Here is an 18,277-nt window from a genome sequence, read left to right as displayed (position 1 = left end):
AGTGATAATTTAGTTCATGTTCCTCATTTGAGAAATAAAAAACCTAAAGCTCAGAGAGAACAAATGACATGCTCAAGGTGGCACCAGTAGTAGCAGAGTCAAAACTAGGTCCCAGAATTTCAGTCTGGTCTTCCAATGCTCTTTTCATTACAAAGTACAAGAAACTTTAATTAAAAGTTTTCACTGACATCCTTTACATAGTGAATTTCTCTTTTGCTATTGACTATTTCAAACACTTTTGTAATTACAAAGCAACATCCAAAAATAAAACTTCTTTATTCATGCTAAAAAAAGAAATTATAGTTCAGCCCATTTCTATTTTTTTTTTTTTTTTGAGACAGAGTCTTACCCTGTTGCCCATGCTGGAGGGCAGTGGCATGATTTTGGCTCACTGCAGCCCTGAACTCCCTGGGCTCCAGTGATCCCCCCACCTCAGTCTCCAGAGTGGCTGGAACCACAGGCACGCACCATCATGCCTGACTAATTTTTGTATTTTTTTGTAGAGATGGGGTTTCACTATGTTGCCCAGGTTGGTCTTGAACTCCTGGGCTCAAGCAATCCACCCACCTTGGCCTCCCAAAGTGCTAGGATTACAGGCATGAGCTGCCGTGCCCAGACAGTTAAGCCTATTTGAATAATAATCTGTATAAATCCTGTAGATTTCCCAGGTTACAAAGTCCCATTTGCATAAACAAGTATCTTCAGACCCACTTTGCTGAACTTCAGTATCCAAACAGCCTTCTCAGGCTGCAAATATATAAAAAGTAGCTAAAAATTGTCAATTAAAAAGTAGTCTTTTGGCATATAATTATGCCCAAACATTTGATTACTGGAACTTATAATATTGCTTGAAAATTACTAATTAGAGATAGGTTTGGCATAATATTAACTGTGGAGAAAGAACAAAGCTAAGTGTCCTGCATGACTCAAGTGGATCTAGAAGGCTGTGCTGAGTGTCAGCCTTTTTCTCCCCAACTCCAGCAGCAGCAGCACTGCAGAAAGCCCTTCTAGCTGCAGGCAAGTAACCACTGGTAGGTAATGGAAACACCACGGGCCTGGAAGTCAGGGGACCTGTTGCAAACTAGCTGCACAACCTTATGGAAGTCATTTCCTTTCTCTGAACTTCAGTTTCCTCAACTGCAAAATACAGGTGAAGCAGGGGTTGGTCTCAACCGGAAAAGCAAATATATGGCCCAAGGGGTATGCAGACATCACCAGTCAATCACAACACTCACTCCTTAGCCAAGTTCAGACAGACCTTCAAATCCTTCCCAAGTCAGTACTCCAACCTCCTGCCCTTTAAAGCGTGGGCCTTTGACCAATGGCATCGGCATCACTTGGAAGCTTATAACAAATGCAGAATCACGCCTGTAATCCTACCACTTTGGGAGGCTGAGACAAGTGGATCACCTGAGGTCAGGAGTTCGCGACCAGCCTGGCCAACATGTGAAACCCCACTCTACTAAAAACAAAAAAATTAGCCGGACATGATTACAGTAGGGGGCTCTGTAATCCCAGCTACTCGGGAGGCTGAGGCAGGAGAATCACTTGAACCCGGGAGGCGGAGGTTGCAGTAAGTGGAGATCGCGCCATTGCACTCCAGCCTGGGCAACAAGAACAAAACTCCATCTCAAAAAAAAAAAAAAAGCAGAATCTCAGGTTCCATCTCGGAACAACTGAGTCAGGATCTGCATTTAAATGGGATCTCCAGGTGGCTTGATGCCTGTCAAAGTTTGACTGCTTTGAGCAATGAGTGGCAGGGTTGGCACAGCAAGTGAAACCCATATGTCATCCCTGGCCCAGGGAAGCTCTAGGAAGCATCTGATTTAGATCCCTGCTGATCCTTGCAGGTTGGGGTTCTGCCTAGGTCTTGACAGCTCTCTTGGAGACTGGGAGGCTTCAGCTGAAAGACAGTTCAGCAAAGTTCCTGCTGTCAGATGACCCACCAGCAGGAATCCATGCAACTTACCTGCTCTCCAACACCCCACTGTCAAATTCCACTCAACTCCTGGCACCAAGAGGTTCCCATCTATCACCTGACACACATGCTGTCAATCACCTGTGATATCCTCTTCACTTCCAACTTCTTCCTGGGGGTGTCTGCCCCTCCTTCTAGATAAAATCAATCTCCAACCTGACCCTAAATTTGCCTGCCTATTCCTCCCACTAACCAGACCAATGGTTCTAGACCAGCAGCTTCAGCACTGTTTGGAAGCGTGTTAAGAGATGCAAATCTTCAATCCCTACCCCAGACCTAGTGATCAGAACTCTGGGGGTGGGGCCCAGCAATCTGTGTGTCCAACAGACACACAACCTAGGGGATTCTGATGCACACTAAAACTTGAGAACAACTTGGCCAAAGACAAAAAAATAAAGTCAGTCTGGCTGGGCTCAGTGGCTCACACCTGTAATCCCAGCACTTTGGGAGGCTGAGGCGGGCAGATCACCTGAGGTCAGGAGTTCGAGACCAGCCTGGCCAACATGGTGAAACCCTGTCTCTACTAAAAGGTGGCACACGCCTGTAATCCCAGCTAACTGGGAGGCTGAGGCAGGAGAATCACTCGAACCTGCAAGGCGGAGGTTGCAGTGAGCCGAGATCACACCACTGCACTCCAGCCTGGGCAACAAGAGCAAAACTCCGTCTCAAAAAAAATAAAAAATAAAAAAAGTCAGTCACACCCAACCACCCCCTCACACTGCCATGACAGTTAATGGGAGATGAGGAAGGACTCCAGTCCCTGCTCTGTCCCCAAAGTCAAGACATCTGGCAGGAGTGTGAATGTTTCCTGACTATAAGAACATACATACTATAAAAACATACATATTTCCTGACTATAACAATGTCCAGCAGGAGTGTGAATGTTTCCTGACTACAAGAACATACATATTTAGCTGGCACTCTAATAACCCAGATTAATAACCAGCCAAGTTAAGACAAAGGCCAGCAGTCACTTACCCTACCATTACACATGATCAATGAATTGTAGTAAACTCCAGCGCCATAGTTATTCTGGATGGATGTGATAATCTTGGGCCCTAAAACTTTTAGGAAAGAGTAGTGGCTCCAATTTTTCTTCAGGTTCTTTGAATGCCATGCGACAGGGTCATCTACTGTGAACACAAAGTCCAGCATAGCATTCTGTGGAGTGAAGAAAAGAGAATAATTTCAGTATTAATTCCTAGAAAGGCAGCAAGAGAGCATGGAAAAGCTCTAACATACTACGCAATTGTGATCAATAGTCAGAAGGCCTGGTGCTGTCATCAGAAACGTGAGCGAGTCTCTGGAACCAATATGAGCGTTGTTTTCATCAATGTAATAACAGCAAACACTTCTTTAACATGTATTGTTGTGCCAGCATTCTTTAAGCACTTTATGGGTAACATACGTAGTCACTCCATTTATCCTCAACACAACCCTACAAAGTAGCTACTGCTATTATCTCAATTTTATAAGAAACCAAGGCACAGGGGATGCTCTTTGCCCAAGGACACAGAGCTTGTGAGTGGCAGACCTAAGTGGTCTGGCTCCAAATTGTGTGTGCTGAACCACTGCACTACACTGCCTTTCACAAATGTAACTAAATGTACTCCGCTTTTCTTCCGGATCAAATTAGCACCATTTGGATAAACTCTACGAAATACTATATAAAAGGAAGTCAGTTATTTTATCTCTCACCCATTCACCAACCACTCATTGAGTATACAAGTAATGAGCTCTGACAGGCCCTAGAGCTCTGACATACAAGTAATGAGCTCTGACAGGCCCTAGAGCTCTGACATATAAGTAATGAGCTCTGACAGGCCCTAGGTTAGAAGTATAGAGCTCAGAGTCTACTGGAGAGAATAAACAAATTATCACTACATTGACTTGATAGAGGAATGCAAAATGTACTAATTGCACTCAGAATAGGGATCAGACCAGGGGCACAGGAGGGAGAAATTCTCCTAGAGATGACAAATCTGAGTCTTGAAGGACACGTGAGTTAGACTTGCTAGAAGCACTGGGGGAAGCACAGGGAAGGGTAGGGAGCCGTGTTGGAGGAAAGTGCTCTGTGGATATGGGAGCCAGCATGTTCTGGAAGCTGCCGTCAGATATGACTGAAATAGAACACATTTATGCGGTGGGAGATGAGATCAGAAAGGGAGGCCGTTTGCCATGCTAGAAAATTTTCCTGCAGAAGAGCTGACTGGAGAGAAGACAGACTAAGGGCGTGGGGGGAATTAGATCTGAAGCCATGGCAAGATTCCAGGTGAGAAATGAAATTATATTAGCTAAGGCACTAAGGATGGGGACTGATGTGAGAAAGATGTAGGTGTTGGAATCTACAACTTGTTCACTTGAATGTAAGGAATCAAAAGTGAGGAAATGGGAAGGAAGGACCTTTTCTTGCAGGGAATTCCAGGTCTACTCAAAGGAAAACCTCCATGGAAGAATGAAGAGGTGGCCATCAGGAGGCTAATGCCTGCTCTGTTTCCCACAGTGTGACTCTACAGACCACTGGGGACACTTAAGATTTGGTGGCGAGGCAGGTATGGAATAAACATGTTTTTTAAAAATGTGTAATTATGTTAAGGTATATTCGGGGAAAATAACTAGCCTATAATAACCTATAATTTCTCATATGCTGCCAATTTAAAGAAAAATATTAAATAGTAGTATAAGTGGGAAACAGAGGAAATCCAAGCAACAGCATAGATGGCCTCACCAGGAAGTGAACAGGCAGGCTGTTAATCAGAAGACAGACTACAGCCAGGTATCCAGACGCAGGGAGCCCAATTAAAACCTGCACACTGAATTCTGCAAATTACAAGGAAAACTGTACCCTTACTGAGGCTGTGCTGAGCCAACTCTGAAAAGTAACAATGCCTAGTCTCAGACAGACCCTTGTTAAAAGTGCTGAGCGAGGGTAAATATATTGGTCACGCACTAACTTTTGATGTTAGTTACTTTCACTGCACCTGCCCTGGCCCTACAACCAGTCCGCCAACTTCCTGAAGTCAGAAGATCATTTTGCATTTTCTCCTACATTTATAGAGGGGACTCTCAACAAACTTGGCTGCGCATTAAAATCACCTGGGACGTTTCTTAAATTCCTGAAGCCCAGGCCTCATCCCAAACCAATTAAATCAGAATCTCCATCGGCGGAACCCGAGCATTAGTATTTTCTTAAAAACTCCCCAGAAAATTCCGATGTCCAGCCGACTGAAAACACTGAAAGAACCTGATAACAATTTCTTTTCCTTTCTTCCACTTGCCCCTGCAGCAGTTTTTCCTTCTGCCTAACTGCTTCTCCTGCTCTAGACCCACGTGGATTCCTAAGTATCCTTCAACACCGTCGCTTCAACTCGCGCTGTCGTTATACTAGGAACGCAGGCCTATGGTTCACTCTGCTAGTGGACACGTGGAGTGTGCAGAGCGGACAGGCACCTCTCCGGCTCTGAAGGAATCGAGGGCAAAACGGGACTCGTGAGAACAGACAGTTCCCCGTCGTGGGGCTGCCCGGGCTCACCTTCTGGTCTGAACTGGGCCCTGCCTGGCGGTACACCCCGGAGCCGTAGACGAAAGCCAGACTCAGCTCCTCGGGGAAATGAGACAGGATCTTGCGGAAGGTCACCCACGAGCTCTGCAGCGTCTGCAGCGCCATGGGGTCGAGGCTAACAGGGCACCCTCAGCGCAGCAGGGCGAGGACAACGGGGCGGGGAACAGACACTGAGTAGGCGGTTTAGGGTGGGAAATGGAAGTCGGAGACCGGATCGAGGGACACAAGGCTGAGTGTGGGGTGGGACTGCAAGGACAGGCAAGGATTGGGGCGTTGGGCCACGAAGAGCAGCGGCGGCAAGACGCAGCCCAGATAGGCTCGGGTGGGCAGCGGTCGTGCCGGCAGAGCTTCCGTCCCTTGCTACGCCCCACGCACTCACAGGCGCTTCCAAGACGCAAGAGGCGGTGCTCGCCTTAGTGTGGGGAATGCGAGGCTTTGCATTGTCCCCTCGTGGTCGGAGGAGTGCCCTACAGGCTGGCGGCTCGGTTGCGACTTGGACAAATCGGCGGAGCCGAGCGTCACCGGACTCCCCGGGCCCTGAGCCTTGATATCCTCTGTACTTCTCTCTTCAAACCACGGTTTAAAGAATTACTATAAAATCGTGAGCGTATTAAAGGTTTTTAAGTGAGGCGACACTCACATAATATGGAACTAGCCGTTCTGAAATGGACAGTGTAGTAGCATTTAGTACCTTCACAATATTGTGCACCCATCATCTCTCTAGTTCCAAAATTGCAGATTTCGAAGATTTAGAAAAACACAAAATTAAAATGATGCCCAATCCCACCATGTAGAGAATACCACCGTCAAGATTTGACCGAGACTTCTTTGCGTTAAAGCCCTTTTCAAATACAAGGGTGGATATGGGAGTGCGTGGTAAAGGACTGCACAGACGTTCTCTGATACTTGCATTTAATTTCAATGGTGGATAATAGTTTTTGCCCCCTTGCCTTGGGGATTGGTCTCACAAAGGGTGCTTCAAATGCAGTTTCTGGAGGAAACAGGACCCTAGGAGTAGAAAAATCTTACAGCTCTCCTCTTTGTATAACTAGAGAAACTTGCTGAAGATTACCATTCAGGAGGTGGTTTGACTTCCAGGACAGAAACTTTTTCAGCTACCCTCTTCTTCCTCCCCAAAATACACTACCTCTCAAAAATAATAGAAACAGTAATAGCTAACATTCAGGTAATGTTGATACATTTTCACATGCACTTCTCACTGAGTACCACCCTCTAGTGCCCTGTGGCAGGAGGGCCTTGGTTTTACTGATGGCCAAGCTAAGGCTTAGAGAGGTAAAGCCAGGTGCTTAGGATCACATTAGCCTGTGGCAAAACTAGAGCTCAACCCAGGTCTGGCTCCACCTCTGGGATTTTTTCGAAAATTTTTTCGAAAATTCTGCTCTGTCCTTGAAGGGTTTTGAGCAAGGACTTATGTAATTCACACGTTAGCCTGAATTAGGGGGGACTAATTAGACAGTTGTTATCATAGTTCCCCCGTGAACTGGAAACGGCTAGGCCAAGGTCTTAGAAGCAGGGATGGGATTAAATCAATTGGAAAAATGATTACTTGCACTCACACTCTGGGCCTGCACTGAGATGAAGAGATCTGAGCTGCCTGCTGCCCTGCAGGAGCTAGCGGTCTATAGAGGAGAGGAGACAGACCTGCAAATCAGAATAGAATTTGGGTAATGCAGCCAGGTACCCAGCACAGTGCGGGAATGTAATGTCCCTCCAATGGGAACCTCAACCAGTTCTGGGTGTTCGGGAAAGGGACCAGAAGAGGTTTCGCAATGATGGCATTTCGAGCCAGGCCTGGAAGCTGGGTAGGAGTTTATCAGGCAGAAGATAGATGGGAAAATTCTACCAAGAAAGAATTGAAAGGACTCAGTGACAATAATAATACTAATAATAGGTATCATTATTAAGCACTTAGTATGCCCAGGTACTTTTTATACTTCTTTGGGGTTTTTTTTGTTTTTGTTTTTGTTTTGAGACCGAGTCTTGCTCTGTTGCCCAGGCTGGAGTGCAGTGGCACGATCTCAGCTCACTGTGACCTCCGCCTCCTGGGTTCAAGTGAGCATGCCTGGCTAATTGTTGTATTTTTAGTAGAGATGGGGTTTCACTATGTTGGCCAGGCTGGTATCGAACTCCTGACCTCTAGTGATTTGCCCACCTCAGCCTCCCAAAGTGCTAGAATTACAGGCGTGAGCCACCGCACCCAAGCTTTTTATACTTGTTTCTTTTCATCACTCCAAAGATCCTATGAGGCAGGTTCTCTAAGATGATGATATTTTTCATATGAGGAAACAGAGGTCCTAAAAGGAGCAGTAAATGTTCCAAAGTCACACAGGAAAGTGGTGAAGTCGGGGTTTGAACCTAGGGCTGCCTACCTCTAAAGGCCAAGGTCTTTACCACCATGTTTAAGTGTCCTCTACAGTGGCTTGCAGGGTGAGAGAAGGAAATCGGAAGAAAGCTGGCACTCAGGCATCAGCCAAGGGTCAGGAGCAGCAGCAGTAGCCACAGCAACAAGCAGGAGACCAGGGCAAGGGAGCGGAGAGAGGCCATTTGTCTGCGGCCCCTGGTGTAGGCATGGTCACTTCCGTTCATTTTTACTACAGATCGCCTTTGCCCAGGGTGCTGGAATCAGAGTGTACTCACCGTGGAATTACACTGAAGCCTCTCACCCAAAGACAGTGAATAAATCCCATTACCAGCCGGTTCCTTTTTTATTTCCTTCCTTCCCTTGGGGAAATAATTCAACTTCATTGGATTTTTCCTGTTTGCAAAAGTAATCCATGTTCATAAAAATGTAAACATTATGAAATACATACATCATGCCCCAGAAATAGCCACTGGTAATCTTTGGCACATATTCTTTCCGATATTTTTCTATGAATATATTAACATTAAAAACAATTTTAAGTGGATTCCTAGGATAGATACTATTTTGCAATTTGCTTTTCTGCACTGAGCATATCAGGGACAATGTTCTGTGTCAGAATATATAGATTTCCCTCATTCCATGTATTAGTAGCAAATTATTCTAAAATATGGATATGCCATAATTTTGTTTAAAATTTTTTGTTTAAAAGAAAGTGTTTAAACATTTTCTTTCTTTCTTTCTTTCTTTTTTTTTTTGAGACCAAGTCTTACTCTTTCACCCAGGCTGGAGTGCAGTGGCACAATCTAGGCTCCCTGCAACCTCCACCATCCGGGTTCAAGTGATTCTCCTGCCTTAGCCTTCCGAGCAGCTGGGATTACAGGTGCCCGCCACCACACCCAGCTAAGTTTTGTATTTTTCGTAAAGACAGGGGTTTCACTATGTTGGCCAGGCTGGTCTCAAACTCCTGACCTCAAGTGATCTGCCCGCCTCAGCCTCCCAAAGTGCTGGGGTTACAGGTGTGAGCCACTGCTCCCAGCCTGTTTAAACATTTTATTGTTGATAGATGTAGGGTATTTCTAGTTTTCACACCTGCAAACAATGCCATCATGAGCATCCTTGTACATTTTTTGTGTATGAACAAGTATTGCTGTAAGATAGATTCCTAGAAGGGAATTGCTGGGTCAGAGTGTCAGCACACTGCTAAATTCCCCTCCAAAAGATGGTGCCAATTCACACACCCGCCAGCAGAGTTCAGCCCGTGATAGAAATAAAGATTCTGCAATGTTTCTCCATTTGTCTCCCTTACAGGCGTTCACACACAATTATCAGCAATTTTCATGTTCACAAACACTTTTCTTCCTGCAACGCAAAACCACCAGCTGGAAGTTTCCATCACATTCCTGTGTGCATTTTGCCTTTCCCCAGAAAGAGGCAGAAGCAATGTAGCCACGAACACGTTTGTATTCTTCAGCAGAAATCTCCCTACTCCTGACCCTTCATCCACCCACTCTCTTTTAAATTACCATGGCTTGTGAAATTAGAGGCTATTAGGAAGCCCCAGTGTTCTATATAATCGCTTTAGGGTTCTGTTGGAAAGCTTATACCAATGAAATAAACATGTTAGAGAGCCACTTACAAATATAGATAAATGCCTGGTGACTCGAGTGAATATTGGGCCTCATTCTTCTGATTTATCTAGCAGTTGTCTTTGTATTCCTTAATAATGACCTTGTCAGGCTAACTTTCACTAGGAGAAGGTTCATCTAATCCATCTAATCCATTTTTCTAAAAAGCCCTGTAAAAAAATGTCTGTGGCTTTAATGCTTTTTTTTTTTTTTTTCTAATCAGTGTTTAAGTACAGGAGAGAAAAATGTTTGGGGAAGAATAAAAATCCAGGCTCAGTGGTTCTTACAATTAGCCACATGTTCAATTGGTCAGCTGATGGAGGGGAAGGAGAGGGGTCTTGATCTCCATCTTGTCAGAGGTGGGTCACCCTGTCCCATTTGTTCATTCTCGGCTGATTGATGGTTAGAACTGGGACAGACTGGGAGCATTTTTTCGTTTTTTCTTTTCTTTCTTTTCTTTCTTTCTTTCTTTCTTTCTTTCTTTTTTTTTTTTTTTTTTTTTTTTTGAGACTGGGTTTCACTTTGTTACCCAGGCTGGAGTGCAGTGGCATGATCTCGGCTCACTGTAACCTCTGCCTCCCAGGCTCATGTGGTCCTCCTACCTCAGCCTCCTGAGTAGCTGGGATTATAGGCATGTACCACCACACCTGGCTAATTTTTGTATTTTTGCAGAGAATGGGGTTTCACCATGTTGCCCAGACTGGTCTTGAACCCCTGAGCTCGAACAATCCACCCACCTAGGCCTCCCAAAGTGCTGGAATTATAGGCGTGAGCCACTATGCCCAGCCGACTGAGAGCATCTTAATACATCTTTAGTGTCTGATCAGGGGCTCGGAGGTACCACCTGGGTTGGAATCCAGGCCCCCAGGATTTAATAGCTGTGTGACCTTGGACAAGAAGACTTAGCCTCTCTGTGCTCTCCTTTCCTCATCTGCAGCCTGGGGAGAGTAATGACACCTCACTCACAGGGTTGTTGTGACAGTGAATGAAACAGTATCTAGAAAGTACATAGAATAGTGCCTGGAGTAAGCTTTCAATAAATGGAGAACATCCTCCTGAATTCTTAAGAGACAATGTACAAAAGGAATTAAGAAGCATAATTATACCTACATCTTTATGGCATTTAGCATTTTACACAAAGCACTTTCCAGACATGATTTTATTTAGCTCTTAAAACAAATCCTGGGAAATTAGTGGCTATTATTTCAGTTTTACAGATGGATAAACTGAAGCTTAGAAAAAAGAAGTGATGAGCCTGAAGTCACAGGGCTAATGGCAGCTGCTAATACAGCCTCCAAATCCAATCCCTTTCCTCTTGCAAGAGAAAAATAACACAGGGTGTTCATTTCACCAAGGGACCCATTCATTCATTGATTCATTCTCCCATTGAAACCTTCCTCATCCTTTAGTCCTAGCTCAGCTATCAAAGTGTTCTGTTCTCTGTGCCTTCCTAACCCTTTGCTTTTAGCTCTCTAGCTCTTGTCTTAAATATCAGATATGTCCATCAAGTACAGTTATAAAAGGTTTAGGGGCCCTTTGAGGTCAGGAACCATATCTTATTAATCTTTCTATCCTTTAGTGCCTAGTACAGTGCCTGAAACAAAATTTCTGCATTTGCAAATGTGATAGTCTGGTGGCAAAAAATTCACATGCATGCAAAAAAAAAAAAAAACCACTATGGAGAGTATAAACCAGATCTATACCACCGCAGTGGTAAGACAGCAGGGGTTACTTTGTCTTCAGGGTTTCTGGGAAAGCTTCTTAGAGGGATGACATTTGGGTTAGACCTTGGAAGATGACCAGCAGTTCACCAGAGAGTACACCATGAAAAAATCCTAAGGAGAAAGAATGGCCTCCATACTGGGTCTTAGAATCCTCATTCTAGGAGGACACTGTTTTCCAGTGGAGTTCAGGAAGACCATGGACTCTTACAGTACCAAAGAAATGAATAAATAATGGTGGAATTCCAAAGAAGAGAGCAGGTATCTCATCTGAGAGGCAGAATGTGGAATCTGGATTCAGACTGCTTGGTTTCAATTCTCAGCCACTGATGATCTGTGTGACCTGGCACAAGTTGGCTCTGTGTCTCAGTTTCCACAAGTATAAAATGGGGATAATAATAGCATCTACTTCCCAGAGTTGCCATGACAACTAAGCTGGTTAGATCAATCCCTGACATGTAGTGAGTACTACCTATGTGTTTGCCCTTGTGAGTCTCCACTATCCCTGAAATTCAAGCTGGTCAGCAGCTGCCCACTTTATCTCTCTGTAGAACTGGTCCTGAATTTTGGGAGAAACTGAATTGGCAAAGAACTGAGTTAGAAGAGAAAGAATTAGTTACCATATACCAAGTCTGTCTCTGGCATGAATGCCTGCGATCTGGGTTTAGTGTAAAGCAGCTTGTCCCAAGGAGGGTTATTTGATAAAAAAAATTCTATCAGCGCTATAGCTTCCAGCATGAACGACGCAGGTGATTTCTGCATTTCCATCTGAGGTACCGGGTTCATCTCACTAGGGAGTGCCAGACAGTGGGCGCAGGACAGTGGGTGCAGCGCACTGTGCGCCAGCCGAAGCAGGGCGAGGCATTGCCTCACTCGGGAAGCGCAAGGGGTCAGGGAGTTCCCTTTCCTGGTCAAGGAAAGGGGTGACAGACAGCACCTGGAAAATCGGGCCACTCCCACCCAAATACTGCGCTTTTCTGATGGGCTTAGGAAAGGGCGCACCAGGAGATTATATCCCGCACCTGGCTCGGAGGGTCCTACGCCCATGGAGTCTCGCTGATTGCTAGCACAGCAGTCTGAGATCAAACAGCAAGGCAGCAGCAAGGCTGGTGGAGGGGCGCCCGCCATTGCCCAGGCTCGCTTAGGTAAACAAAGCAGCCTGGAAGCTCGAACTGGGTGGAGCCCACCACAGCTCAAGGAGGTCTGCCTGCATCTGTAGGCCCCACCTCTGGGGGCAGGGCACAGACAAACAAAAAGACAGCAGTAACCTCTGCAGACTTAAATGTCCCTGTCTGACAGCTTTGAGGAGAGCAGTTGTTCTCCCAGCATGGGGCTGGAGATCTGAGAATGGGCAGACTGCCTCCTCAAGTGGGTCCCTGACCCCTGACCCCCGAGCAGCCTAACTGGGAGGCACGCCCCAGTAGGGGCAGACTGACACCTCACATGGTGGGTACTCCTCTGAGACAAAACTTCCAGAGGAAGGATCAGACAGCAGCATTCGCAGATCATGAAAATCCGCGATTCTGCAGACACCGCTGCTGATACCCAGGCAAAAAGGGTCTGGAGTGGACCTCTAGCAAACTCCAACAGACCTGCGGCTGAGGGTCCTGTCTGTTAGAAGGAAAACTAACAAACAGAAAGCACATCCGCACCAAAAACCCATCTGTACATCACCATCATCAAAGACCAAAAGTAGATAAAACCACAAAGATGGGGAAAAAACAGAGCAGAAAAACTGGAAACTCTAAAAAGCAGAGTGCCTCTCCTCCTCCAAAGGAACACAGTTCCTCACCAGCAATGGAACAAAGCTGGATGGAGGATGACTTTGACGAGTTGAGAGAAGAAGGCTTCAGACGATCAAACTACTCCGAGCTACAGGAGGAAATTCAAACCAAAAGCAAAGAAGTTGAAAACTTTGAAAAAAATTTAGACAAATGTATAACCAGAATAACCAATACAGAGAAGTGCTTAAAGGAGTTGATGGAGCTGAAAGCCAAGGCTCGAGAACTACGTGAAGAATGCAGAAGCCTCAGGAGCCGATGCCATCAACTGGAAGAAAGGGTATCAGTGATGGAAGATCAAATTAATGAAATGAAGTGAGAAGGGAAGTTTAGAGAAAAAAGAATAAAAAGAAATGAACAAAGCCTCCAAGAAATATGGGACTATGTGAAAAGACCAAATCTACATCTGATTGGTGTACCTGAAAGTGACGGGGAGAATGGAACCAAGTTGGAAAACACTCTGCAGGATATTATCCAGGAGAACTTCCCCAATCTAGCAAGGCAGGCCAACATTCAGATTCAGGAAATACAGAGAATGCCACAAAGATACTCCTCAAGAAGAGCAACTCCAAGACACATAATTGTCAGATTCACCAAAGTTGAAATGAAGGAAAAAATGTTAAGGGCAGCCAGAGAGAAAGGTCGGGTTACCCACAAAGGGAAGCCCATCAGACTAACAGCGGATCTCTTGGCAGAAACTCTACAAGCCAGAAGAGAGTGGGAGCCAATATTCAACATTCTTAAAGAAAAGAAATTTCAACCCACAATTTCATATACAGCCAAACTAAGCTTCATAAGTGAAGGAGAAATAAAATACTTTACAGACAAGCAAATGCTGAGAGATTTTTGTCACCACCAGATCTGCCTTACAAGAGCTCCTGAAGGAAGCACTAAACATGGAAAGGAACAACTGGTACCAGCCACTGCAAAAACATGCCAAATTGTAAAGACCATCAATGCTAGGAAAAAACTGCATCAACTAACGAGCAAAATAACCAGCTAACATCATAATGACAGGATCAAATTCACACATAACAATATTAATTTTAAATGTAAATGGGTTAAGTACTCCAATTAAAAGACACAGACTGGCAAATTGGATAAAGAGTCAAGTCCCCTCAGTGTGCTGTATTCAGGAAACTCATCTCACATGCAGAGACACACATAGGCCCAAAATAAAGGGATGGAAGAAGATCTACAAAGCAAATGGAAAACAAAAAAAGGAAGGGGTTGCAATCCTAGTCTCTGATAAAATAGACTTTAAACCAACAAAGATCAAAAGAGACACAGAAGGCCATTGCATAATGGTAAAGGGATCAATTCAACAAGAAGAGCTAACTATCCTAAATATATATGCACCCAATACAGGAGCACCCAGATTCATAAAGGAGGTCCTTAGAGACCTACAAAGAGATGTAGACTCCCATAAAATAATAACGGGAGACTTTAACACCCCACTGTCAACATTAGACAGATCAACGAGACAGAAAGTTAACAAGGATATCCAGGAATTGAACTCATTTCTGCACCAGGCAGACCTAATAAACATCAACAGAACTCTCCACCCCAAATCAACAGAATATACATTCTTCTTAGCACCACACTGCACTTATTCCAAAATTGACCACACAGTTGGAAGTAAAGCTCTCTTCAGCAAATGTAAAAGAACAGAAATTATAACAAAGTGTCTCTCAGACCACAGTGCAATCAAACTAGAACTCAGGGTTAAGAAACTCACTCAAAACCACTCAACTACAGGGAAACTGAACAACTTGCTCCTGAATGACTACTGGGTAAGTAACGAAATGAAGGCAGAAATAAAGATGTTCTTTGAAACCAACGAGAGCAAAGACACAACATACCAGAATCTCTGGGACACATTTAAAGCAGTGTGTAGAGGGATATTTATAGCACTAAATGCCCACAAGAGAAAGCAGGAAAGATCTAAAATTGACACCCTAACATCACAATTAAAAGAACTAGAGAAGCAAGAGCAAACACATTAAAAAGCTAGGAGAAGGCAAGAAATAACTAAGATCAGAGCAGAACTGAAGGAAATAGAGACACAAAAAACCCTTCAAAAAATCAATGAATCCAGGAGCTGGTTTTTTGAAAGGATCAACAAAATTGATAGACCGCTAGCAAGACTAATAAAGAAGAAAAGAGAGAAGAATCAAATAGACGCAATAAAAAATGATAACGCGGATATCACCACTGATCCCACAGAAATACAAACTACCATCAGAGAATACTATAAACACCTCCATGCAAATAAACTAGAAATTCTAGAAGAAATGGATAAATTCCTCGACACATATACCCTCCCAAGTCTAAGCCAGGAAGAAGTTGAATCTCTGAATAGACCAATAACAGGCTCTGAATTTGAGGCAATAATTAACAGCTTACTAACCAAAAAAAGTCCAGGACCAGGCGGATTCACAGCCGAATTCTACCAGAGGTACAAGGAGGAACTGGTACCACTCCTTCTGAAACTATTCCAATCAATAGAAAAAGAGGGAATCCTCCCTAACTCATTTTATAAGGCCAGCATCATCCTGATACCAAAGCCTGGCAGAGACACAACAAAAAAGGAGAATTTTAGACCAATATCCCTGATGAACATCGATGCAAAAATCCTCAATAAAATGCTGGCAAACTGAATCCAGCAACACATGAAAAAGCTTATCCACCATGATCAAGTGGGCTTCATCCCTGGGATGCAAGGCTGGTTCAACATACGCAAATCAATAAACGTAATCCATCACATTAAACAGAACCAACGACAAAAACCACATGATTATCTCAATAGATGCAGAAAAGGCCTTTGACAAAATTAAACAGCCCTTCATGCTAAAAACTCTCAATAAATTAAGCACTGATGGGACGTATCTCAAAATAATAAGAGCTATCTATGACAAACCCACAGCCAATATCATACTGAATGGGCAAAAACTGGAAGCATTCCCTTTGAAAACTGGCACAAGACAGGGATGCCCTCTCTCACCACTCCTATTCAACATAGTGTTGGAAGTTCTGGCCAGGGCAATTAGGCAGGAGAAGGAAATAAAGGGTATTCAATTAGGAAAAGAGGAAGTCAAATTGTCCCTGTTTGCAGATGACATGATTGTATATCTAGAAAACCCCATCATCTCAGCCCAAAATCTCCTTAAGTTGATAAGCAACTTCAGCAAAGTCTCAGGATAAAAAATCAATGTAAAAAATCACAAGCATTCTTAAACACCAATAACAGACAAACAGAGAGCCAAATCATGAGTGAACTCCCATTCACAATTGCTTTAAAGAGAATAAAATACCTAGGAATCCAACTTACAAGGGACATGAAGGACCTCTTCAAGGAGAACTACAAAACACTGCTCAACGAAATAAAAGAGGATACAAACAAATGGAAGAACATTCCATGCTCATGGGTAGGAAGAGTCAGTATTGTGAAAATGGCCATACTGCCCAAGGTAATTTATAGATTCAATGCCATCCCCATCAAGCTACCAATGACTTTCTTCACAGAATTGGAAAAAACTACTTTAAAGTCCATATGGAACCAAAAAAGAGCCCGCATTGCCAAGTCAATCCTAGGCTGAAAGAACAAAGCTGGAGGCATCACGCTACCTGACTTCAAACGATACTACAAGGCTACAGTAACCAAAACAGCATGGTACTGGTACCAAAACAGAGATATAGATCAATGGAACAGAACAGAGGCCTCAGAAATAACGCCGCATATCTACAACTATCTGATCTTTGACAAACCTGACAAAAACAAGCAATGGGGAAAGGATTCCCTATTTAATAAATGGTGCTGGGAAAACTGGCTAGCCATATGTAGAAAGCTGAAACTGGATCCCTTCCTTACACCTTATACAAAAATTAATTTAAGATGGATTAAAGACTTAAATGTTAGACCTAAAACCATAAAAACCCTAGAAGAAAACCTAAGCAATACCATTCAGGACATAGGCATGGGCAAGGACTTCGTGTCTAAAACACCAAAAGCAATGGCAACAAAACCCAGAATTGACAAATGGGATCTAATTAAACTAAAGAGCTTCTGCACAGCAAAAGAAACTACCATCAGAGTGAACAGGCAACCTAAAAATGGGAGAAAATTTTTGCAACCTACTCATCTGACAAAGGGCTAATATCCAGAATCTACAAAGAACTCAAACAAATTACAAGAAAAAAACAGACAACCCCATCAAAAAGTGGGTGAAGGATATGAACAGACACTTCTCAAAAGAAGACTTTTTTTTTAAATTTTATTTTATTATTATTATACTTTAAGTTTTAGGGTACATGTGCACAATGTGCAGGTTTGTTACATATGTATACATGTGCCATGGTGGTGTGCTGCACCCATTAACTCGTAATTTAGCATTAGTTGTATCTCCTAATGCTATCCCTCCCCACTCCCCCCACCCCACAACAGTCCCCGGAGTGTGATGTTCCCCTTCCTGTGTCCATGTGTTCTCATTGTTCAATTCCCACCTATGAGTGAGAACATACGGTGTTTGGTTTTTTGTCCTTGCGATAGTTTGCTGAGAATGATGGTTTCCAGCTTCATCCATGACCCTACAAAGGACAGGAACTCTTCATTTTTTATGGCTGCATAGTATTCCATGGTGTATATGTGCCACATTTTCTTAATCCAGTCTATCCTTGTTGGACATTTGGCTTGGTTCCAAGTCTTTGCTATTGTGAATAGTGCTGCAATAAACATACGTGTGCATGTGTCTTTATAGCAGCATGATTTATAATCCTTTGGGTATACACCCAGTAATGGGATGGCTGGGTCAAATGGTATTTCTAGTAAAAGAAGACATTTATGCAGCCAAAAGACACATGAAAAAATGCTCATCATCACTGGCCATCAGAGAAATGCAAATCAAAACCACAATGAGATACCATCTCACACCAGTTAGAATGGCAATCATTAAAAAGTCAGGAAACAACCGGTGCTGGAGAGGATGTGGAGAAATAGGAACACTTTTACACTGTTGGTTGGACTGTAAACTAGTTCAACCATTGTGGAAGACAGTGTAGCTATTCCTCAAGGATCTAGAACTAGAAATATCATTTGACTCTGCCATCCCATTACTGGGTATATACCCAAAGGATTATAAATCATGCTACTATAAAGACACATTCACACATATGTTTATTGCGGCACTATTCACAATAGCAAAGACTTGGAATCAACCCAAATGTCCAA

At 43.7% G+C, this 18,277-nt stretch overlaps 1 protein-coding gene and 1 pseudogene across 3 annotated transcripts in view; one reads left to right on the top strand and one right to left on the bottom strand.

Annotated features, from left to right (window-relative positions):
- TAMM41 (TAM41 mitochondrial translocator assembly and maintenance homolog) overlaps positions 1–5,969 on the bottom strand; it is a 57,971-nt gene extending 52,002 nt beyond the window's left edge. Inside the window, exons 1-2 of one of the 3 annotated variants that reach the window (XM_054481305.2) lie at positions 5,511–5,969; positions 2,957–3,139 (exon numbers count right to left, since the gene is read on the bottom strand). In XM_054481305.2, the coding sequence (XP_054337280.1) occupies positions 2,957–3,139; positions 5,511–5,645 (318 nt within the window). In that variant the 5' untranslated portion in view covers positions 5,646–5,969. The remainder of the gene's footprint in view (positions 1–2,956; positions 3,140–5,510) is intronic. The other 2 variants (XM_054481306.2, XM_063661719.1) reach the window with 2 other exon arrangements.
- A 6,036-nt stretch (positions 5,970–12,005) lies between these two features.
- LOC129032868 (Fanconi anemia group D2 protein-like) overlaps positions 12,006–18,277 on the top strand; it is a 42,757-nt pseudogene continuing 36,485 nt past the window's right edge.

Source organism: Pongo pygmaeus, chromosome 2, assembly GCF_028885625.2.
Source record: "Pongo pygmaeus isolate AG05252 chromosome 2, NHGRI_mPonPyg2-v2.0_pri, whole genome shotgun sequence".
Classification (NCBI taxonomy): domain Eukaryota; kingdom Metazoa; phylum Chordata; class Mammalia; order Primates; family Hominidae; genus Pongo; species Pongo pygmaeus.
This window is presented reverse-complemented; position numbering and strand designations above follow the sequence as displayed.